This window comes from Tenrec ecaudatus, chromosome 1 (assembly GCF_050624435.1).
Source record: "Tenrec ecaudatus isolate mTenEca1 chromosome 1, mTenEca1.hap1, whole genome shotgun sequence".
NCBI lineage: Eukaryota > Metazoa > Chordata > Mammalia > Afrosoricida > Tenrecidae > Tenrec > Tenrec ecaudatus.
In genome coordinates, this window is record NC_134530.1 from 149,359,320 (window position 1) to 149,380,486 (window position 21,167).

General features: G+C 52.7%; 1 protein-coding gene across 1 annotated transcript in view; it reads right to left on the minus strand.

Annotated features, from left to right (window-relative positions):
* The window catches only part of SYT6 (synaptotagmin 6), an 89,471-nt gene extending 87,052 nt beyond the window's left edge, over positions 1-2,419 (minus strand). Inside the window, exon 1 of the mRNA XM_075540317.1 lies at positions 2,257-2,419. Coding sequence (XP_075396432.1) covers positions 2,257-2,419 — 163 coding nt within the window. The remainder of the gene's footprint in view (positions 1-2,256) is intronic.
* Between the last annotated feature and the right edge of the window lie 18,748 nt (positions 2,420-21,167).

A 21,167-nucleotide genomic window follows, 5' to 3' on the forward strand; every position in this document is an offset into this window, starting at 1 on the left:
GCTTGGCCCCAGGGCTTCCTGAATCTAGTGACTCAGCAGCCAGAGTTAAAGTTCCCCAGGGCTGACAATTCAAACTCGCCTTGAAGCAGCCTGCAGGGGAGGTATACTGATTCAGGCCAGGCAGCTAGCCTGTCCCACCCTCAGCCTGTAGGTCCAGGGATCTGTCCCTCCAGACTATAGAGTGTCCCTCTAGAGTCAGAGCATCAGTGCATCCACCCCTTCCCACCACCACCACCTCCTCCTCCTCCATCAATAGACACTTCTCCCCCCTCCCCGCTCCCCTCCATTTCCCAACCCCATTTTCCTGCTCTAACCAAGCAGAAGGGGTGGCTTCCATCACAAGCAGAATAGTACAGGTGAGTTCTCAACTCTGACCCCTGGGATCTAAGGGGCCAGGACCAACATTAAGGACTCCACTAGGATGGACAGATAGACCACTGGAGGAAAGGATGGAAGGGAGCTGAGAGGGTGATGAAGCAGAAAGAGACTCCTCTCTGGCTTGGGGAAAATTGTCTGTAGGTATGAGCAATTAGGTAGTGTAGGGAGAGAGGCACCAGAGAACCAGAGTCTAATGATACTTCCTGGGCCAGTCTATGCTGATCTCCAAGGAGAATCAACATCCCCAGTCTCCATCATTGTACTAGTCTCTAAAAGTTCTTCCTTGTGTCTAGTCTCAGTCCCTTTTGCTGCAGTAATCAACCCATTGATTAAACATTGCGAGGCCCAGAGAGTGAGCAGCGCCCCCTACCACCCACAAAGGGCTAAAGGGGGTTCCAGGCACCACAATGCTGGACCCCTGTCCCCTCTCACACACAGCCTGCATCCCTGTTCCTAATGGCCTATGATCCACGATTACCGACCTTTGATCTTCAGGGAACACAGGGCCTTGGAACCTGCGGCTGCTGGGAGATCACCCCACCTGTACCCAAACCACAGCTCCAGTCCCTAGGCTTCTGGTCCCTGGAGAAGTGTGGGGACCAAATTCTCTCCTTTCGTGGCCCCCTCCTATCCTTGTGGTACTTATGGTTCCCAGACACCAGGCGACTCCCGTGCGCCCTTAGACCCTGAAACTGGGACCCGGGTAGGAGAATAAGTAGGGTGGAATCCGAGGCGCCTTGGTCCCTGCAGGATCTCCCCACCCCCACCCTGCAATCTCTTGAGGCCTCAAACTGTCCTCACTCCCCTCCCGGAGGGAATGCGACCCTGCACGCCCCCGCCTCGCCCGGGACCCTGTAGACGTGGGGATCGCACAAAGAAACCCTGCGGCAGCCGGAGAGCGTGGCCGCAGAGTCCTGGTGCCGCAGGTAAATAAATACCAGCGGCTGGCGCATCGCCACTCTGGCGACCCTCCCGTGGCTCCGGCCGCCAGGGCGCGACAGGCCATTCCCGCTGTCGCGACTCCCGGGAGACGCTGCAGCTGCGCGCCGGGCCCCGGCCCCGCCGGGCTCGGGATCCGGACTCACCGGCTCCGGCGATCCCGGCTCGGCTCGGGCTCCCGCCTCGGCTCTGCGGTCGCCCGGGGCTGCGTCCGGCGCAGGGTCCGCGCCACTCGCGCTGGTGGCGCCCGCTCGGCAAAGTCGGCGGGAGGCACCCGCTCAGTAGCGCACCGGCCGCGAGTCCGAGTGAGTCAGAGAGAGACCGAGGGAGCGAGTTATAGGGGCGCGAAGGGTGGGGGAGGGGGAGGCACGCGCGACAACCACCCCCACCCCGCCCCCCGCCCCCCAGCGGAGACGCAGAAAGCCACTTGCGGGCAGAGACAACCGGACACAAAGACCTCGTGCCAGCCGCAGACCCAAGTTTCTCCCTGAGCGACCCAGGGGGCTGGAGCCGCCTCTCCGGGGAGAAGAGACAAACGGTCTGACGGCGACCCCCGGGACCGCGACCCTGCAGAGGGGACCAGCGTTGTTCCTCAACCAGGAAGTCGCCCGTCCCCCACCCGCTGCACCGACCGCTCCCCTGGCCCCCTGCCCGTTTCCCGAGCTGGGAGGCGCAAGGGAAACCGAGGCCCGAGGGGCGCCGCGTCCCGGGAGCCGGATTTTCGGCCGAGGTCCCTGGACGAACACCACGGAAGGGGTCCCTTTCTGTTCCTCCCAGTGCCCTGCGGGTGAGAGGCCAGGAGACTGGCTGGCCTTGGTTCTCAATTGAGAATATCCCGAGCTGGAGTTTTCTCTCTGGGTCCTGGGTTCCTTGGGGAGCGGGGAGGGGGCGCGCTGGAGCGCGTGCCCAGGAAGGGAGGGACCCCAGGTCTCTCTTTACCTGCTTCGGCCGCACTTGGACTGCGTTCCAGGGGCTGCAACTCAAAGCTTCGACAAGTCTCCACGTCCAGCCCCAGAGGGGGTGGCCGGGCCCTGCACAGCGAGGCCAGGACCGCGAGCGCCGCCTGGCACCGAGGCCCCCCGGCCCCCGACACCGCGCTCATACCCTGGACCCCACCTCCCGCCAGGCAGCCGCAGCGGGACTGGGGCGGGGCAAGGTGGCCCCAGAGAGACCCTGCCTGTTGCGGCCCCCTGCGGCTCCGTTCTGCTTTAAATCACTTCCTTGCGGGGTCCCCGCCCCTCACGCGGCTTCCCGCGGCATCTGGCAAGTCTGGCGCCTCCTGGCCGCCCCCTCTCCACTCGGGGATCGGCTTGAAGTCCGGGAGGGTGGGAGACAGAGAAGCCCCGGCTGCCCTGTGTCCGGGAGGGTGCAAGGCCGGGAAAGAGCTGGGAGATCTGGCTCCAGCATTCACTGCCTGGTGCGTCCTTGGGCTTCTTTGAACCTCAGTTGTACTCTCTGGAAAGGGGTTAGAGATACTCCACGGGCTGCCCGGGGGATTTAAAGACAGCGCTTGTGTCAACACTGGGTAAACTGCCACAGGCCACACACGCGCAGCCTAATAGACTTGTAAAAGAAAAGGGGGTGCCTGGGCTGAGCGTGAGAAGTTCGCAGAAGGTTCTTGGCCGATGTTCTTGATGGAAGTTGGTCCGACTTGCCCCAGCCCAGGGCATCGTAGGCGAAGGCCGCAGACCTGCGGGGCGGCGAGAACTGCAAGCAGACTTCTGAGCCCCGCAATCCTGCAGTCCACTGTACCCTCGGTCCTCGGTACCCGCATGTTGCTATGGCGACGGGAGGCAGCGGCCGTCTCTCTCCATGGTAACAGGAGGGGAAAGTTTCTGGCGAATAGGAACGGGATGGGGTGGAGCGGGGCGGGGGGGGGCGCTAATTCAAGAGTACATTCTCTTCCCGCCAAGCCCACCTCCTCACATTGGTGCCAGACCACCAGGGATGAAGCATTTTACTAGGAAGCATAAGGAGGCTCTGAGAGCCTGAAAACGAAACAGGCTAGTGGAAGGCAGGCATAGGCTGAACTCCCCTCCAAGAGCTGGGGCCCGAGGCCCGGGACGCAGGCTGAGGGGGTTCCAAGGAGCCTCCCGCAGTTCTGGAGAGTTTAAGGGCCATCGCCAGGCACTGCTGGAGGGTCAGGGCCCTTTGGAGATTCTCCCGAGTCCCTACTGAGTCTTGCAGCCGCAGCCTGTTGATGGGGAGCCCCCCCTCCTATGAGGGGTTCACCTGGAGCTAAGATGCGAGTTCCTTTATTTAATGGGGGCTAAGAAGGAAACTTTAGCTGAAGCTCCCGAAGTTGTGGGAGTAAGGTGAGCCCTCTGGGCAGATAGGGTCTTTTCTCTACTTAACACGTTACTTGCAAGTGACTCACGCTCCAGAGGGAGGAGATTCCGAGTCCCAGCTCCCAGCGGTCTCCGCCGGCTGCGCCAGCCGGCCCTCGGACCTGCTAGCCCAGGGCTGCAAACCGAGCCGTGGCTCTAGAAGGCTCTAGTCCGGTTGGGTAGCGCTACCACACATCCCTCGCGCGCCTTGGCTCTCTGTCCACGGTGCTGAAGGCCTGTTTGGTGCAACCACCCCCAGAGTACCGGCTAGGAGGGAGGGGAGGGACCATCGCTCCGGGTCTGAAGCCTTGGAGGGGAGAGGGAGAGGAACCCGCCTGGAGGACCTGAGCGGGCGTGACCCCGGCGCCACGCTGCAATCAAGACCGTCTGCCTGCCTGCAAGAGGTGTTGGGTTGTGGCGTCCCCATTCGCCTTCCTGGTGTTTCCAGAATTCACCTGGGGAGCCCCGAGGCCCCATCACTTTCCCTGCACATCACCTTCCGTGATGCGGACCTCACTTATGCCAGGGGGCGGGGCGGGGGCAGGAACTGGGGGCAGTGGCTCCTCGCCAACGCGCTCATTAGCACTTTCCAGGCGTCAGGTCTGTGTTTATATAAAATACAAATGGAGATGAACTGCTCTCTGCCCGTGTTTATGGCGACCCTGTCACTCCGTGGTGATTTCACCCTCCCCTTCCTGAGTTCCCAGGGAACTGCTGGGAACAGAGAGGCTTGTTTTGCAAGGAATGAGAAAGCATGGTACCGTTCCAAGGGCCCAGGACTGTGATGCAGGGAAATCAATATTTTGCTTACATACGAGTGTGTGTGGAGCTGGAGCGGGGTGGGGTAGGGGGTGCATTTAAACCGAAGGCAAAGGAGCCTGTTCACAGCAGAGCAGGTGGCAGGAGCTGAGAATTAACAGATAATTTTTCATTGTTCCCGGATTCAGCCTGCCGACTCGGTAGGGGTTCTGCAGCGTCTCTGGTGGCCCCGCAGCAGCTCCAGCCCTGGCATTTCTCAGCCTAACAGGGAGAAGGAGGCTCTGTTTTGACGGGGCTGCAGAAAGGCGATGAGATCCTGGGCCACTCAATGACTATTGAAATCTGGGGTTGGGAGCGGCTGTGTATGAGAGAGACAGGGAGAGAGACAGATAGAGACTAAGGAGAGATACACAGACAGGAAGCAGAGGAGGACGGAGACTCTTGAGAGACAGGTATTGGAGATAGAAAGAAAGATACGGAGGCACACAGGAACCAAGCTCTAGAAGGACGGGCACGCGTACTCAGGGACAGACAGGAACACATTCAGCAGGAAAGGGGGCAATGGATTTTCTTTGTACAGTAAGAAAAAGTCTCACCTTAGTTGACCTCATCACTGGTTCACCCCCACCTCCCCAACTCACTGCCAATGCCACTGTGGTCACATGGTCAGACATGCTGCAGAGAATTGTCTTCAAGTCAAGATGGGGACCTTTTCCCCCACACCCTCAGAACCCAAACGCACCTGCACTCAACCCCTTATAAAGAGACTAACCTCACACTCAAAGGGGTCCACCCATAACTGGAGAGAAGGAGATGGAAAGAAATGACATTATTGCCCCTCCAGCCAGTGTCTTGGAGAAGTGTCCTTGTGAGGTTGAGTCTGGGGGTGTGAAGGAGAGAAAGGGTAGCAGAGAAGGCCAGGGTGGCATAGTGGCAGGCCTGGCTGGGGCACCAGGGGGCCTGGGTTCCAGTCCTGAGCAGTCGAATCCCCTCTTGAAGACTCCATTTTCTGACGTACCTGCAAGATGATGAAGTTGGACTGGGAGCTCCCGGAGGCCTCCCAGCACCAACCGACACTCTGGGATTCTAGAGGAAGGAAGAGAGGGAACGGAGGCCCGGCTTAAGTACAGACCAAACCACTGCTATCACATCAAGGCTGACTCATAGCTCACTCAAAAGGCAGCAGCAACAACCCAAACCCACTACCATGCAGTTGATGCTGACTCACAGCACCCCTGAAATCATTTTCTGGCTGACCCTAGTCACGATGGGGGCCAGGGCTTGTTGCCTAAGCTGAGATGTGGAAGGGTCTTTAAGAAGGAGGATATCGGAGGAGGAGGCTGCTTGGGGAGCTGGGAGGGCAACTCAGGAAGCGTTTTCTCCAGTTCTGGGTTCAGATGTGCAAACTCACCTTTGCCTCCCTTCCACACTGCTCTCATTTCATCGAGAGCCACGGCTGGAGCCTCCTGAGCCCGAGGGTCTGCCTGCTCAGACCCTGGGAGGCTGAATGAGAGGATGTTGAGACATAATCCTCAGCCCTCCCACTCCTGTGTCCTCCTCTCTGCAGAAACAAAACGCCTATCTCCTGACCCCAAAGGTCCCAGGCAGAGGCTGGACTGCCCTTCAGCAGGTTCTCACCTTGCTGTGGGCAGCAGAGTCCTGTTTAGTTGTGTTACAAATAAGGTACATTAAAACCAAGTACATATATATGATTTTTTAATTGAACCTTGGTAGGAAATTGCTAATGCTGTAGGCGGAAGAATGTGATCCTTTGACATGAGCCGATGTGTCATATTGTCTTTCCATCTCACTTCAAGTTCTAAATAGGGAGCTCTTTCCTTGTTCCCTCCTCCCCGCCAAACCCCAGCAGAGATGTAAGGGGAGCAGGCTGACGTTCATAGCTGGATTGTATGACGTGCAAAAACCCAAAACAAGAAAAACAAACGCAGACCTGTACCAGCTCATCCACTTCTCTGCTAAATGGATTAGAACTGTGTGTGTGTGTGTGTGTGTGAGAGAGAGAGAGAGAGAGAGAGAGAGAGAGAGAGAGAGAGAGAGAGAGAGAGAGATGTCTGCAAAGATGTTAAACTTACTTTAAGAAACCACACATTGGTTTCCCTGGTCTATGGTAGGTGGGAAATGACTACATGGGAGAGCAGGGGTGAGGGTGGGAGTGGGAGTGGTGGGAAAGTGGAAACCTTGTACCAATATGTGGTACGAACTCAGGTACGGGATGCTATGGGCGAGTTTGCCAGGCAACCTTCTGACATTTGCTGGGTGAAGGAGGGAGATGCGAGAAGGAGAAACCCCTCTATTCTCTTCCCCAGCACGCAGACTAATGGAGCAACTCTGGCCAAAGCTGGGTGGTTTTGTCATTCCACAACAGCAGAAGAGTTTTCAGGGATGTGTTCTTGCCCAAGAAGATACAAGTGGCATGCCAGAACCCCGAGCCAATGCCTAGGTACTTTCTGGAAGGATCTGTCTTGTTTTTATCCAAGAAACATCCTTGGCAATCCATACCTCTCGTTCCTCTCCCCATTTCAGGAGGTCACATCTCTCTTCTGTGCTCTCTGTCCAGTGTTGCGGATCAGACTTGGGAAGACTGTTTTTTGTGACCCAGCTGATTTTTGTAGGCAAAGCAATGCAGGCTGAGGGCACAAAGACAAGTCTCAAGCCCAAAAGACAACCAAAGATGCAAACCAAACTCACTGGCACGGTGTTGATGCCCACTCTCAGCATCTCTGGAATCATGTTCAAGTCATCCCTAACAATGACGGGGTGCAGGGCTCTCTGCGTAATCTGAGAAGTGACCTGGCTATTGGAAGGGAAGGCTGAGGAAGGCAGGCAAGTGCATTCTTCTCATCATGAACTACATGGAGAAGGAAAGGACAGGCTTTTGAAATCAGATGGATCAGGAAAAACAAATCTACTACTGTTGAGTCTATTACTATCCAGTAGTAGACCTGCCCCATAAGGTGCCCAAGGCTATCCATCTTCACAGAAGCTCACTGCCACACTGTTCTCTGGAGGAGCAGGCGGGGGTTATGAACCGGTAACCTCTTGGTTAGCAGCTGAGCTCTTTAATCATTGCAACAGCAGGGCTCCTGTTCAAATCCTGAGTCTATCACTGACCAGCTGTTATCACTTCTAAAAACGCACTGCCAGCGGAGTCAATTCTGACTCATAGTGACTCTACACTTTAGTGCTGGAATTTAGCTCTCTGTATCTCAATTTCCTCATATTTGAGATGAGAGATATAAGATCTGTTTTACAGTGGACCAGCATTAAATGCCTTTGCTTAAATGCCTAATATACTGTGACGGACCTATTAAGTCCAAACCAAGTCTATCACTGTTGAGTTGATGCTGGCTCCTGGAGAACCCATGTGATGCAGAGCGGAAGTGTCCCACGGGGTTTCCTTGGCTGTAATCTCTATGGAAGCAGACCACCAGCCCTTTCTTCCACAGCACTACGTGGGTGGGTTGGAACTGCCAACCTTCAGATAGTTGAGTAGAGGCTCACAAATCATTTACGACACCCCTTGGCCTGACAGTGTCCTATTGCTGCTACCATCGAGTAGTTTCCACCTCTTGGAGACGCTGTCTGGGCAGGTAGAACTGCTACACTGCATTTTCAAATCTATGACTTTTCGGAAGCAGGTTGCCAGGCATGCTGTCAGAGATGGCTCTGGTTAGATTACTGTCAAGCTTTCAGCTAGTAATCTAGCGCCTTACTATTCACACCATCTTCATGCCCATCCACTTGGTACCATCTTAGTGGATTCTGGTCATCTATTGGGTGACAAGGACCCAATAGGAGAGAGTAGCGCTGCTCCACTGGGTCTCCACGGTCGTGTGTCTTTCCAGAAGCAGACTGGCTCGTCTGTCCCTGTGGAGAACTGGCAGTCCAATGCTTAATGCTCTGTGGAACCAGAGCATCTTTCTCAACCAAATTCATTGCAATTGAGTCCATTCCAACCCCTCATGGTCTTAATTGATTTGTTTGTATGGCAAAAAACAATTTAACCTGTTTTTAAAATGTTCAGTCCAAAGAGAACTTTATTCTTATTGCTCGCTTTAGTTTCTTTCACCAGAATAACAACCCCAATACCGTTAAATAGATCCTGGCTCATAGTGACCCTAAAGAACTGCCCCATAGGGTTTCTTAGGCGGTAAGCTTTACAGGAGTAGACGGTCAGGTCTTCTCTCCCATGTGGCAGCAGGCGGGTTCGAACCCCGGACCTTTTGGTGAGTAGTCAAGAATTTAGCCAGTGCAGCACCAGGGCTCCTCAGGAAGACTGCAAACTAAGAGCCAAACCCACTGCTATCAAGCCGATTCTGACTCATAGTGGCTCTGGCTAGGTTTTCTGAGACTGTAAATCTTTACAGAAGCAGACAGCCTAATCCTTCTCCTGAGCATCAACTGTCTTAGAGCAGGTGTTAAATAAGCTATAACTCTCCTCTCCTTTCTTCCTCCTCAGAGACACGCAGCAAGTAGCACTTATCCGAGGTCAGCTCGTGCTCCCCCATGAGTAAGTCCTTGGAGACCGCCCAAAGGCCGTTGAGTTGTTCGTTTATTTTGAACGACAGAGTGGTCACGCGGTCAGTAAGGAAAGGAATCCGCTGGTCTGTGGATGCAAGCTAGGAGGCAGCGGCGGAAAGCCTGAACCCAAGCCTTCTAAGCCCAGTCCCCCTTCCTTCACATCATGTGTGGGCAGATAGTCGGGATGTGGATATTTTTCTTCTTTTCTTAAAAAAAGAAGAGGGGTGTTAAAATATTTTTTAAATATTAAAAAATTAATAGTTTTAAATTGACTTCATAAAAAAACAAGAGACTGTTTGGGGATCTGTTACAGAGCAGGGAAAAAGAGGCTCCAAGGGGCCTTTTCCAAACCCTTGGCCCTCCAATCGCAGCTATTCCGATGGCCTTTTGGCCCCGAGTTTGGGCAGTTGCTAGTGCAGAGGGAAGGCCGTTTTGATGAAACACAGGACGGGAGCCAGACAGCTTCGCGGCTGAGGGTGCACAAGTGTATGTGCCTCCCTCTGGATGCAGAGCGGGCAGTGCTGGGCGCCTCTGCTGAGCCTGGGTTGTGTCCTGTAATTGGAACCCCACTTCCAGGAAAGATTCTGGTAAGACCAGGACCTCCCAGCCTGGAATTCTCCCCTGGGAGCTGACGCCGACTGTTCCACTAATGAAAAAAACTAGATAAAATGCCCAAACGAATTACAGTGACGAATCCAAAAAGGCCCTGTCAAAACAAGGCGATCTTAATCCTGGATTTCAACAGAATCCAAGCAGAGGAGCTGCCCAGCGCATGTTCTGGGTCAGGGCCCGAACTCCCTGCGGAACTGAGGGGCTGAGCCCTGGGACAGAACAGATCTGGTCACCAATTGTATCCCATCAGTAGAATGAAAATTGTTTCCTATCCCAGCCCCAGGCCTTCTCTCCACTTCTGCTAGGTGCTAGAGGCCCAGGAAATGGTTTGAGTGAGTCAGCCCCCAACCTTGTTAATAACTGTCCGTTTACAAAGTGCCGGCCCGTTTACATACACACACTTACATAGGCCATCTCATTTCATACGCACAGCCGCCCAGAGAGGTGGGCATTATTGCCCTCCTTTCCTGGCGAGGTTGCAGAGAGGTTAACAATAACTGCTTGGGATGCCGTAGTTAGCAAGTAGCCCAGCTAGAAACGAAGTCCATCTTCCCACTTCATTCATTCGCTCACCCAGCATTAGTAAGATCTGACGAAGACTCGCGTCTGTTAGTGCCAGGGGACACTGTCCTCTGTTGCTTTCTGCACACTCAGCATGGGCCGTGGGGGTGGGGGTGCACAGCATCAGGAAATCGGCTTAAAATTAGTTCTTTAACCTCTTTATCCATGCCCACCCGAGCTGTGAAATTCCCTTCTGCAGCCGATTCTCGATTCTCGCTGGCTTCCCTTCTCCCTCTGTCCTCGAAACCCTTCCATTTCTCAGGGTTCCACCCTCCCTCCTCTGCCCTCTGTCCAGCCATCTCATCCATTCCCAGGGCTTCCGGCACTGCACCACACTGGCAGGGACATCTGTGATCTGCGGGGAGTAGGAGCCATCACGCCCATCCTGACTCACGGCGGCCCTTGGTGACTGAGCGCACAGCCACCTGGGGTTTCCCAGGCGGTCATCTTAACGGAGGCAGCCCTGGTGGTGCAGTGGTTAAGCAGTCTGCTGCCGACAGAGAGATCGGTGGTTAGGGATCCGCCAGCTGCTACGTGGGAGAAGGACATGGCAGGCTGCTTCTGGAAAGACTCGCCACCTTGGAAACCCCCTTCTGGGCAGCTCTCCTCGAAACTATTGGATCTCTATACTTTCCTTTTGGCTTTTGAAGGTTTCGGGGAACTGGTAACTAGGCATTTGCTCCTGAAGAGTGACAATTAGAATAAACAGATAGGCAGATGATAGCTAGATATAGAAAAAATTAATTGTAGTATAAAAGCAGCAGAAGATTCCTGGTAGCACCGTGATGAAGCGCTCGGTCACTAATCAAAGGTCCGCCAGCAGTTCCAGCCAACCAGCGGTCTGCCACAGCCTCGGAAACCCCATGGTCAGTTGCACTCTGTCTTATAGGCTCACTCTGAGTCAGAATCGACTCAGTGACAATGGGCACAAATGCAAACATGCAAACAGATGCGTGTACACACTGTCCGTACACACTGCACCACTCTTCTTAATAGCCCAAAGGTAGAACCAGCCTAACGATTCAGCAACCGATGCATGGATCAGCCAGAGGTGATGCATACGGACATTGAAACCACTGTGCTGCGTAAAATCTTGTCAGTGACAGAAGGACAGACGCCTGTGTTCCCATTGACAGGAGTCGTCTAGAATTGGCAAGCGCTTAGAGGTCAGCCTTTATTCGTGGTTACCCGGGGCGGGGTGGAGGGAGGGGAAAGAGGACACAATCCTTAGGGATGCTGAGCTTCAGCTGAGTCACTGGTGATGGCTGGACAACGTGGTAAACACGATGTCGCTGAATGTGTGACACATGGGACGATGGTCGAAACGGCCAAGGTTTTGTGTTACTGCAGTAAAAACATATGCTCTGTTCCATTGCAGGAGCACCCTTCTTACTCAGCACTTCCTTGACACACAGCTCTGATCTCCTTGCTCAGTGTGGATTATTGTTTTTTTGGCTTAACACAACAGCCCTGCTCCTGCGGGCGGGTTACGGTATCGAGTGATCAAGGCGGAGTTTGACTCCAGACCGTCTCATTTCAGAGCCCACTCTAAGGGCTCCCAGTGCTCTGGTCCTGCAGTCTCCTCATGGCTGTGTTTCATTCCTTCCCCCCCAGGCCTACGTCTGCCTCGATACGGTTTTGCTCCGGGACCCCTCTGCCTCGGACCTCCTGAAGGAAAAGCCCTTCGAGATAAAATTCATAGTTCCGTCTCCACCTCTCTACAGAAGGCCCGGCCTAAACCCTCCTCATTGTCTCAGCTGACATCCTCGGGCTCCTTCTGCTCTTATCAGTCGCTCAGCCTCTTGCTTTCATATCTCACATGTTTTGATCGCCGCCCCTCGTCTTTGCACCTATGGCCATTGGCCTGGTCCAGACACTCAACATTCCTAGACCACAGGAGCCACTTGATGAGATAATGTCCTTATGGCATGTTGTGTCAAAGACACCCGACTGCCTGCGGCCCCCAGGTCTCTTTCTCCTCTACCTGTGCTCTCTCTCGATCCTAGATGCTTGGGACTGTTCGTCCCTGGTGGCAGAGTGGATTATGCGCCCGGCCACTTACCACAAACAAGGCCAGTAGTTCTGAGCCCCCAGCTGCTCTGCGGGAGAAAGACAAGGCATTCTCCCCTTATAGGGTGACAGTCTCAGACCCCACAGGGGGCAGTTCTACCCTGCCCTGTAAGGTTGCTGTGCCTCAGAATGGGCGCAATGACAGTGACGTTAGAGTTTGGGTTTTGTCCCTCTTCCGTGAACACCTTTTCTCTTTCCCGCATCACCAGCTAGTCCTACGCGCCGCAATGGGGCAAAGAGATTAAGCATGTGAGATGTGGAACGATAGGCAGCCCGAGCTGAAATCTTGATTCTACCACTTGGTAGCTCAGTGACCTTGGGCCAGTTCTGAAACCTCTCTGTGCCTCTGTTAGCTTGCTCTAGAATGGAGAGGAGACTGGTCGCATCTCTCCCATCCGCTTCCTGGGAGGTGCCAATGCATTGATAAACAGGAAGCGCTCAGAACGGCCCTTTCCCTGGCTTCAGAGCTGACTCAATGGACCCTTTCTTGTCCGCTCGTTGCTCTCAATGCTTCATTTTGTCTATCCGCGTTGTTAGGTGCTGTCGAATATGTCTGACAACAGAACAAAACACTGCTCAGTCCTGTGCCATCTCACAATCGTTACTGCGTTGAGCCCATTGTTGCTTCCACGGTGTCAATCCACCTCATCGAGGGTCTTTAGTTTTCCAACTCACTCTGTCTCTCAGTAGGGACTGGTTTCTCCCGATAACAGCAAGTCCAGAGTCTGAGACAAAATCTTACCACTCTTGTTTCTCAAGAAGCATTCTGTCCGTACTTTCTCCAAGACAGATTTGTTACTTGCGGTTGAAAGTTGGGAAGGAGTCCTGGTGGTTTATTGGTTACGTATTGTGCTGTAATTCGTATGGTTGGCTGTTCGAAAACACCAGCAGCCCCTTGCGAGACAGGCTGGACTCTCTATTCCCATAAACAGAAACCCGCAGGAGGTCGCTGGGCACCAGGATTGACTCAGGGCAGTGAGTGAATTGAGCGAGTGGACAGACGGGGCTTCCCATACAGTAAAGAGTTACAGTCTTGGAAACTCACAGAGGCAGCTCTACCCTGTCCTTGAGAGTCACCAGGAGTTGAGATCAACTCTCTGGCATCGAGCCTAGTTCTGTTGTTGTCGACTTGTTACTAAACTGCAGTAACAACCTCGAGTTGGAGCACCTGTCTCTGGTCCACCTCTGCATCCTCAGCGCCTCCGCCTCTCTCCACATTCAGGGAAGCACCCAATGCTTCGCATGTGCGCATGGGATCTGGTGCAGAGTGAGTCTAAGTGCGGGGCATCCCTGAGTACACTTGAGCTTCAGTGAAAGGGCTCAAATCAGAAAGGCTTCAGGGAGCAGGGGCGGGGCGCCAGAGTTTGAATTCTCATGCTTGGGGGGCAGGGAACTGCCTATGACCGAAATGAGACTATCCCTGGCAGGCAGAGTGAGTGAATCTTCTAAGCTGGGGAGCAGGGCAGGGACCAGGCTGGAGGGAGAGGGTCCTTGTGAATCCACTTACTTACTGCTTAGACACATAGGCTCACTCAGCTGGCTTTATAGCCACAGCCAGTTTGTTCTGACCAGCGAGATGGGGAGGGGGGGGATGAGCTAACCCCTGCCCTGTGGGACCCCATGATGATGCCACAGGAAACAGGGAAGAGCCAGCCGCAAACCCCTCTGTGAGCACACCAGGGTGGGGACCAGGAAGTGTCTTCACTCGAAGAAATGGCTCCTTTTTCTCTCCAGCCTCCACCATGCTTGCAAAGCAAGTGTGCGTCTGCTGGGACAGCTGACTGTTTTCCAGGATAAATTTCTGATAATAACACCAAGTCATTACTGTGCAATTAGCTCTGCTAATGGGGGGGAAAGAAAAGAAACAGAGTTCCCTTCCCACTCCTCCCCCTCTCCCTCACTGGGCTGGCTGCTTCCCTGCCCTTTATACACACTCCTCAGATGTCACAGGGCCCTCCTCCCAGCCAGGGACCTGGCTGTGTGTGGGGGAAGATGCAGTCAGAGATTGCGCCTTGCCCCTCAGGCCTCCTGAATTAGCAGTCTGCAAGGACCTGGGAGTGTCAGCCAACAGAGATGTGAAGAGGAGGAGGAAGGAGAGGTTGACCTCAGGTCAGAAGGGTCAAGTGAAAAAGAAAGGGCACCTGGCACTCCCGGGTCTGTGGCAGTGCGCTGGGTCCTAATGGCTCTGTTGAATGCCCTGGTGTCAAAGTGACAGCTCCGCGGCAAGGCCAGGTAATAATGAGTCTGTAGGTGGGTGATGCTGTGTTTGTGTACATGCTGTAGGAGCAGCAGCTCAGCTGGATGGGAAAACATTTTGTTTCCTTCTGAGTAATGATTTCCCCTACGCACGCATACACACGGGCTCTCAGACACAAGTGCGCACGCCACATTCAGTCAGACCCAGGCCCCACGGGGGTCTTTCAGCCTGGCAGATCCTTCCCTCCCTGAAGCCTGAATAGCCCTTGGGGGCGAGGGGGCATGCTTTAAAGCTGCTCAGAGAACCATCCATGGGTAGAGAGGCTCAGTGCCCCTGGCAGCCTCTGATCCCCAGTGAGCTTCTCAGTGCTGGGCTCTGGCCAGGAGAACTTCATGGTTTCCCAGGGCCAACTTGCTGCCCAGAAGAGGGCAGAACCAGGGTCAGGGCTAATGCTGTGACTTGAGGTGGGGAATCAGGGACAGGAGGTTGCTGAGAAGAGGGCCGTGGGTGCAGTGCAAGCTTCTAGGGAGCGCAGGCGCAGAGCCTGCTCTTAGCTGGGGAAGCTGCATTGCCTCCAGCCCCAGCAGGAGGTGGATTGGATGGCCTGGCCTGACTCACATCCAATTCGTTATGATTCTTTCGCATGAAAATTGCCCCAAACCAATCATTTTCTTTGCAGCTGTGCTTACCTGGAGTGGGGGCTGGCAGGGAGGGCAGCAGGGGCTTTTCATTATTTATTGGACTAAGCTGTTTGAGTCAAATGCACAGCCAAAAAGGAAATCAGTTGCTTTTCCTGAAAGTCATTCTACTTGTCAACTGAGCTAGCGAGTGAGATGCTGTCCTAGGGGGCTCCTGGCGGTTCCGAGTTGCTTTTGGGTTTGTAAGAGCAACTTGGTCAATGCATCCCTCAGGGTCCCTCGGCCAGCTTGCTGTGGCTGCTAGGTGCCATCCAGTCAGCTGAGTCTTGGCATCCAACAGAACACCGCCCTGCCCCCCCCTCCCCCTCCAGCTGAGCTCGGCAGCCATCGCAACAGGGGTCTTCTTCTTCTGTGCTGGCCCGCTACCTCATCAAGCATGACGTCCTTCTCCAGGCACTGGTCTCTCCTGACCACATGTCCAGGATCTGGGAGACGAGTTCTCGCCACCCTTCCTTCTAAGGAGTATTCTGGCTGTACTTCTTTCAAGATAAATTGATGTGTGCTTTTGGCAGGCCATAGTACTTTCTGTATTCTTCACCGGCACTATAATTCAGCCCCCTTTGAGCCCTGCTGAGACAGTTCCTCGCAGAGAAGCTTCTCTCCTGGGCATCTCCGTCTTGACTCCCCTTCATTTCCCATAAGACTTGGTTCAGAGAGAGACACAGAGGTTGGGCCTCTCCTTGATCTGGACATCTTCCTTTGGAGACACGTCTAATGGTCATCCCCATGGTCAATGGCAAATCTCACCCCTGTGATCTAGAAGTTTTCACTGGCTGATTTCCAGAAGTAGATGACCAGACTTTACTTCTGGTTCATCTTAGCGTGAAAGCTCAGCATCTGAGCCTCCAATGATGGATGGGCAGTGGCTGCGCATAAGGCGCATTGGCCAGGAATCAAACCTGGGTATCCCACGTGGAAGGCCAGGATTCTACCTCCAAACCACCAATTCCCTACAGACACCCTCTATTTCGGGCCCTCTATTTCTGGCCATCCAACTGGCCCTCAGAATTATTTCATGATCTGTCTCCTAGATCAAAGATGCTGGGAGGGCACATTTTGTATCTGGCTTGTTTTTGTTTTCACTTTTGTGTTCCCAGCCCTTGGCATAATATCTGTTACCTAATAGGTGATCAGTGCATTTTAATTGGACACATGAATTAACAGAGATAGGAGTTTCAAAATTTGGAGGAGAAGTTCTTTACAGTTTGATCAATTCCTCCTTCCCAGGGAAGGGAAGAGTAACCACGAAAGGTCCAAAGGCCAAGGAGAAGTTGGCTCATGAAAGAGTTGTAGAGCAGGAGCCATGCCCTCCTCCTCCACCTGCAATTCCCAGCTGTGGTACCACCTGGTGAGAGCGACTGCTTTCAGAATCTGCCCAGCGAAGCTCCAAGACCTTCCTGTAGAGTTCAATCATCGGGGCCAGGGCCAAGAGGCCGTCCCTCCCAGGGATGCTTAACTGTCGTTCTCTGATGTCCCTGAGCACAGGCATTAGGGGCCACCGGGGCAGGACCTCAGACCAGGGGGAGGAGGATTGGCTTGAGGGCCTCATTTCTTCCTCTTAGTTTCACGCTGGGAGCCACCTCTTGATCCTGCTGACACCTCCAGATCCTGCTTCGGGGAGTTTCTGCATCTCATAATGTTGCCACCCAAATAATGGCAGAAATCCTCTTTCTTGGTTCCCGTCAGCATGCAAGCTGGCTGGCAATTTGGAAAAGAACCTTAACAACTACTGAAGGAGGGAATTATTAGTTAGTTAGTTAGTTACTTGCCATGGAGTTGACCCCAACTTGTGGCAACCTTTCCTCTAACAGAACAAAATGGTGCCAGGCCCTGCACCAGACTCATGATCGCCCGGATCTATGAGCTCATGGTTATAGCAATTGTCAACTTATCTAACTGAAGGTTTCCTTCATCTTGGTTGGCCCTCTATTTTCCCAAATATGATGCCCTTCTCTAGGAAGTCGTCTTTCTTGATGACGTGGCCAAAGTAAGCCAGCCAATGACTCTGGGGCCCATTCTGGATGTATGTCTGCTAAGACTATTTATTTGTCCTTTCTAGCAGCCCATGGTATATTCAATATTCTTCACCAACTCCACAATTAAAATGCATCCATTTTTCCCCTGCCTGCTGCAAAAGACCTAGTTAAAGTTTTAAAAATTGAAGAAGTCACTTTGATGACTAAGGGGCACCTGACTCCAGCTATCTGTTCATTCACATCGTGTGCATAGTTGGATAACGAAAAATGAAGCCAGGAGAAGAAACAAGGAAATACAGACCATGTACATAATTTTTGGATACTCGGATTTCAAAGCATAATCTTCTGATCCTAGGGTCACCAAACACTAGCCACTGGCACCCCACCTGGGTCTTGGCCTTAAGGTTGAAACTGTGAGATAGGGGGGTGGAGCTGGGTTCTCTGGGGTCACCGATTGAATGGCAGGAACCAGGGGGTCCTTGCAGAGAACACAGTCCCCAAACAGCAACCAAACTGGTCACTTGTGCCGTAACAGAGAGACCAAGACCAAGGACATATCATATGAGAAGTGACAAACCAGTGGTGGACCCAGAAAGTTAGAAGCTCACAGGGAGGAGGTCAACAACACAAAATGGGTCAGGTTCACGGGTACTTGTAAAAGGTCAAACCTTGCCTTTGGGGGCTAGTGAGAATGTGAGGGACGGTTGAGTGGATGTAGCAAAGTTGAAGGACTTGAGGCAGGCAGAATGCTCCCCTTCTTCCCAGTCATCACCAGTCGTCATAGGGGCTGCTCAAGTCAGTCCAACCTTCCTAGTAAAACCATTGGAGAAGACCATGGTCTCTGGGCATCCAGAGAGTTGGGTGACCCCTATTTTCAACCCAAGACAATTGGGTCTAGAGGAAATTAAGACTATGGACCTGGCTGTGAACTAAAAAGGTCCGTGGTTCCAGCCCAGCAGTTGCTTCAGGAGAGGTAGATGTGGCAGCCTGCTTCTGTAGATGGACAGCCTTGGCAGTCCTGTGGGGCCACTTGACTCTGTCCCCTGGGGTCACTATTGGTTGCAATGAACTCAAAGGCAATGGATTTGGAGGAGGGAGGCAGTGGCCCATAGGGCTGTCGGGAGGGTTAAGTGTGATCATGCCTACAAAGAGTCTAACATACAGTGAGTAAAAAATGGTAGCAAGGAGGATGATGTGGAATTGGCAACTGAGTAACCTCAAAGATGAAGGGAAGGTTGTGAGCAAGTCTCCTATTAGGTAGAGATAGGTAGCTGCCATTGACTCAACTTCAACTCCTGATGGTCCCATGGGAACAGGTGACATGTGTCCTCCCCATCACCAGCAGTGCGTCTGAGTCCATTGTAGCAGCTGTCTCCCGGGCAGTCTCCCTCACCGTTGCTGGCCCTCTCCTCCACCTAACATGATGTCCTATAACCAACTGAGAACAGCAGTATCCACACCACAAATGTTGCTCCTGCCAGGGTCACCTGTCACCAGGTAAGCTCAGCACCTAGGTAGAGTATTGGCTCTCCCTCAGACCTTTGACTGGCCCATTCTCCCTCAGCACTAAGGTGGGTGCTGGTCGAGGAGGAGGCTGGTGTCTAAAAAGAGTTCTTAGCCATCAATTATGAATCAGTGACCTTTCCTTCCTTAATTACTCCCACTACTGGGTGGTCTAGGCGCTGGCGCTAGGACCCAGGGGTGGAATCCTGCTCAGAAGCTACAAAGCCCCGCCCCAGAGCTTCTGCTTTCATCTGCTCCGGTTCATGAGTCTGTTTCTGCTGCCAGAGATGCCTCCTCTGCGATGAAGGCCAAAGGCTAGTCCCAAGGCTGACCCCTTTGGGCTCGCTTCATCTCTTTCACCTTACAGAATCACCTGTCCTTCTTTTCAGCTTGTTGACATCATCTCCAGCTTTTTTTTTTTTTAACAAACATGAGCCTGAGGGTTATTAATAAAGCTGTCAGGCTAATATATCTGAGGGTTCTTTATTGAGTTGATGGTCAGAAACAAATATATTCCAATTGGCCCAGAGCCCAGGATAAGCAATGAAGGGTGGCCCTCTGGGACCTGAGTGGACTGTGGTGAGTTGGCAGCCATAGAAGAGGAAAAACCAAGAAAAAAAGAGGAAGAAATGTTGATGATTATACAAAGCATGAACAAAACATAAAAACAGTCTAGAGAGTTGTAAAGTGAGATTCCATTTAATCCATCACCTAACCAGAAACCATCCATCTTGTGTCCATATCGTGTCATCCTTTCCTCTAATGCAGTGGTCCTCAGCCTTCCTACTGCCATGACCCTTTGTTATAGTTCCTCATGTTGTGGTGACTCCCCCCAACCATAAAATTATTTTCATTGCTACTTCATAACTGTAAGTTTGCTACTGTTATGAATCGGACGACCCCTGTGAAAGGGCCATTCGACCCTCAAAGGGGTCTCGACCCACCTATTAAGAACCGTTGATCTAGCGACACCTGGGGAGACAGGTGTGGATTTGGAAAGTTTGCAGCCTTGAAAAGGCTGTCCAGGGAGCACAGCCCTACTCGGCGCACATTGGGTTGCCCTGAGTTGGAACCGACTCAAGGGCACCTATTTTGATTGTTCACTTTAATATCATCTAAACATGTTCAAATCACACCAGTTGTCTGGAAGGGGAAAAAAATCGTTTTCTTTTGCCTAAGAGGAATGTGCAGTGTGGGAGTAAAAATGAGGAATAGGAACTGTAAGAAAAGACCTACAACTTCCCAAGCCCAGTCCTGGGCCCCAGACGATTTGATTTCAAGCTTGGATTTCTTGGAGATGCGCCTTGGAGTCCTGGGTAGCGAGAAATCCCCATGATCGTGTTATAATGGAGGAGTCCTGGGGGTGTAGTGGTGGAGTGTTGGCCCTCCAACTGCAGTTCGAAAAGATGAAGTTTTTTCCCATAAGAGTTACAGTCTCAGAACTCCATGGGGGAAGTTCTACTCTGTCCTTTAGGACCACCATGAGCCGGTATTGACTGGATAGCAGGGAGTGCAAACATGTTATGAAAGCTGTCTTCTTGGGTAGGTCTCAAATGTCCACTGTGAAGCTGGAGTAACGTCCCCAAAGGGCGTGGGGCTCAACCAGGACCTTTCCACTGTCCCTGTATGTGAAGGTGTGCCTGTCTCCTCCATTCATGGATTTAAGGAATGACTATTGGGCACCTGTTCTGAATTAAGAGCGGAGGGAACAGGCAGTCTGGAAGATGCAGGAGCAGATTTAAGTCGGGTAGCAAGGCAGCCTCTGAACCATGCCTTAAGCCTCTTGTCAAATGTGTGCAAAGAGCTGCAGGAGCCAAAAGAGGGAGTCACGGAATGTTCCATGTGTCAGGGAAGGTTCCAGAAGAGTTGACATTTGGAGACGATTGTGGGGGTTGTGAGATTTCTGGAGGAGTCAACGATTCATATCTCCAAAATTTGAATCCAGAAACAAATGTGGGCGATGGAAAGGAATCACATTGATTACAGAGTGGACCCTGGAGAGTGAGTCATTTGCTTTCTCAGGGTGAGCCAGGAGAAGCTGTGGATGAGTTCAGAGAGAACTCGCAGAGACAGAGGGGAAGAGTGCCTACTCAGGCCTGATCCCCCCCTGCCACACTCAATACCCATCCTTGAACGCCCATCCATCCACCTCGGAAACAACTCCTGACGTCCAACACTTAACATCGCACACTGCACAAATCCTTACTGCCAATGCTGATAAGTTCGCTCATCCATTTCTCTGTGCTGGATTTCTTGGTGTATCCCTGCCTACCTAACATAGGTTCCTACTCTTGGCAAAAGCCCCTTTCATTGATTTAGTCAACAAATGATTAAATCACCAGCTAAACACAGGAGATACAGTAGTGAGAACCCAGAGGAGATGGACAATGAATAAGCAAGGGTATCCTATTTTGTCAGATCATAAGTGGCAAGAAGAAAAGGTACAGTAAATGAGAGAAAGGAGGCAGAGAGGGAAGCTGATGTTTTTCTTTATAGGGTGTTGAGAAAAGCTTTTCTGAGGAGATGATATTTGGCCAGGATAAATTGAGGGGCGGCGACATTTGATCATCTAGGGCAGTGGTTCCCAACCTTCCTAATGCTGCGA